Source organism: Arvicola amphibius, chromosome 9 (genome assembly GCF_903992535.2).
Source record: "Arvicola amphibius chromosome 9, mArvAmp1.2, whole genome shotgun sequence".
Taxonomy (NCBI): domain Eukaryota; kingdom Metazoa; phylum Chordata; class Mammalia; order Rodentia; family Cricetidae; genus Arvicola; species Arvicola amphibius.
This window is the reverse complement of record NC_052055.2, coordinates 56,848,357-56,849,982: the sequence shown is the minus strand read 5'-3', so window position 1 is coordinate 56,849,982 and position 1,626 is coordinate 56,848,357. Positions and strand designations below refer to the sequence as shown.

General features: G+C 46.9%; 1 protein-coding gene across 1 annotated transcript; it reads left to right on the top strand.

Annotated features, from left to right (window-relative positions):
- Window positions 1-369: 369 nt before the first annotated feature.
- On the top strand, window positions 370-1,287 carry LOC119823944 (olfactory receptor 8S1-like). The gene has a single exon (XM_038344083.1). The coding sequence runs from the start codon at window positions 370-372 to the stop codon at window positions 1,285-1,287; it is 918 nt and encodes a 305-aa protein (XP_038200011.1).
- The last annotated feature ends 339 nt before the right edge of the window (window positions 1,288-1,626 follow it).

Genomic DNA, 1,626 nt, shown 5'->3' with positions numbered 1-1,626 from the left:
AAGATCCTGATTTTCTTGTGCCAAGTCCAGCATTCTTGAATTTTTTCTAATGTTTGTAGAGCACACCGTATTCATGCATCTGCTTAAATCCTTCCCTTCATCTCTCAGGTAATTCACTTGGGATTTTTCTCTATCTCTGACCAAAAACATTTCTTACGTAAATCACTCTCAGTAGTGAGATAACATTGAGCTCAGAAAAAGGCTTCATAATATCAGATAATGCTGATGATTAATAATGGTGTAGCAATGGTCAGGGGGATCATTTTTAAATAAGTGAGCAGACATTTATGGACAGCAAGATTTCAATCTGGGGTGACCAAGGGGCATTAAGGGTCTTGATGGATCTTGTTTGTTTTTTCCTCTTCAGCGATGAGAAACCACAGTGCTGTCCGAGAATTTGTTCTCCTTGGACTCTCCACCGATCCCCATGTTCAGCCTATACTCTTTACTCTGTTCCTTCTGGTTTACCTCCTCACGCTGGTGGGAAACGCCTTGATGCTGCTTGTGATTGCGGCTGATTCTCACCTCCACACACCTATGTATTTCTTCTTGAGACAGCTGTCCTTCCTGGATCTGTGCCACTCGTCTGTCACAGCTCCCAAGATGCTGGAGAACCTACTTTCTGAGGACAAAACCATCTTTGTTGGCAGTTGCTTGGCTCAGGCCTTCTTTGTGTTCACCACTGGAGGCACGGAGGCCTGTCTGCTTGCCGCGATGGCCTATGACCGCTATATTGCCATCAGCTCTCCTCTGCTCTACAGCCAGGTGATGAGTAGCCAGCTCTGTGTGGGGCTGGTGTGGAGCTCATGGAGTCTGGCCTTTGTCGATGCCCTCCTCAATATCCTCCTGGCCATCTGCTTAGATTTCTGTGAGGAGCAGACCATTCCTCACTTCAGCTGCGAGCTGTCCTCGCTCTTCCCTCTGTCCTGCTCGGATACCTCTGCCAACTTCGTACTCTTGCTGTGCTCCTCGGTGGTGCATTTCTTTGGAACCCTTGTCCTGATTGTTTGCTCTTACGCCCGCATTGTCTCCACTGTGCTGAGGGTCAGCTCCAGCACAGGCAGAAGCAAGGCCTTCTCCACCTGCTTGTCCCACCTCACCACTGTGGTCTTGTTCTATGGCTCAGGTTTCATCAGTTATCTTTTACCAGCTTCAGGGTCCCCCCTGGAAATGGTCTTCTCTTTGCAGTACAGTCTGATCACCCCCATGCTGAACCCCCTCATCTACAGTCTGAAGAACAAGGAAGTGAAGGCAGCTGTGGGAAGAATGATCAAAAAGCATTTTTAACCCCTGCTGCATCAGACACAACATTATAATAAAATAGGCATGGAACTGCGGTACTATGTGATCAAACAATGGTCTTCAAGGAGAGCTGTTGTTGTCCATGACGGAAGGCACCACTGGAGACGTGCCTCTTGCCTTCTCTGGATATATTTGTGAATAGAGAACTCTGAGGACGATGAGCCGTATTCAGAAAGGGATAAGTGAATCAGCGAACCCTCTCTTCCGCGAGATCATCTTGCAGAAATTTTTATTTTTCAGATCGGTATAAATAGCTATTGCTATTGGCAGCTCACCACTCCTTCACGTTTAAAATATTATATCCCAAGTTTTCAGGAAATCTGG

What these genes read in the sequence shown, in the direction of transcription:
- LOC119823944 (XM_038344083.1), top strand. Translation starts at nt 370, where the DNA reads ATGAGAAACCACAGTGCTGTCCGAGAATTTGTTCTCCTTGGACTCTCC.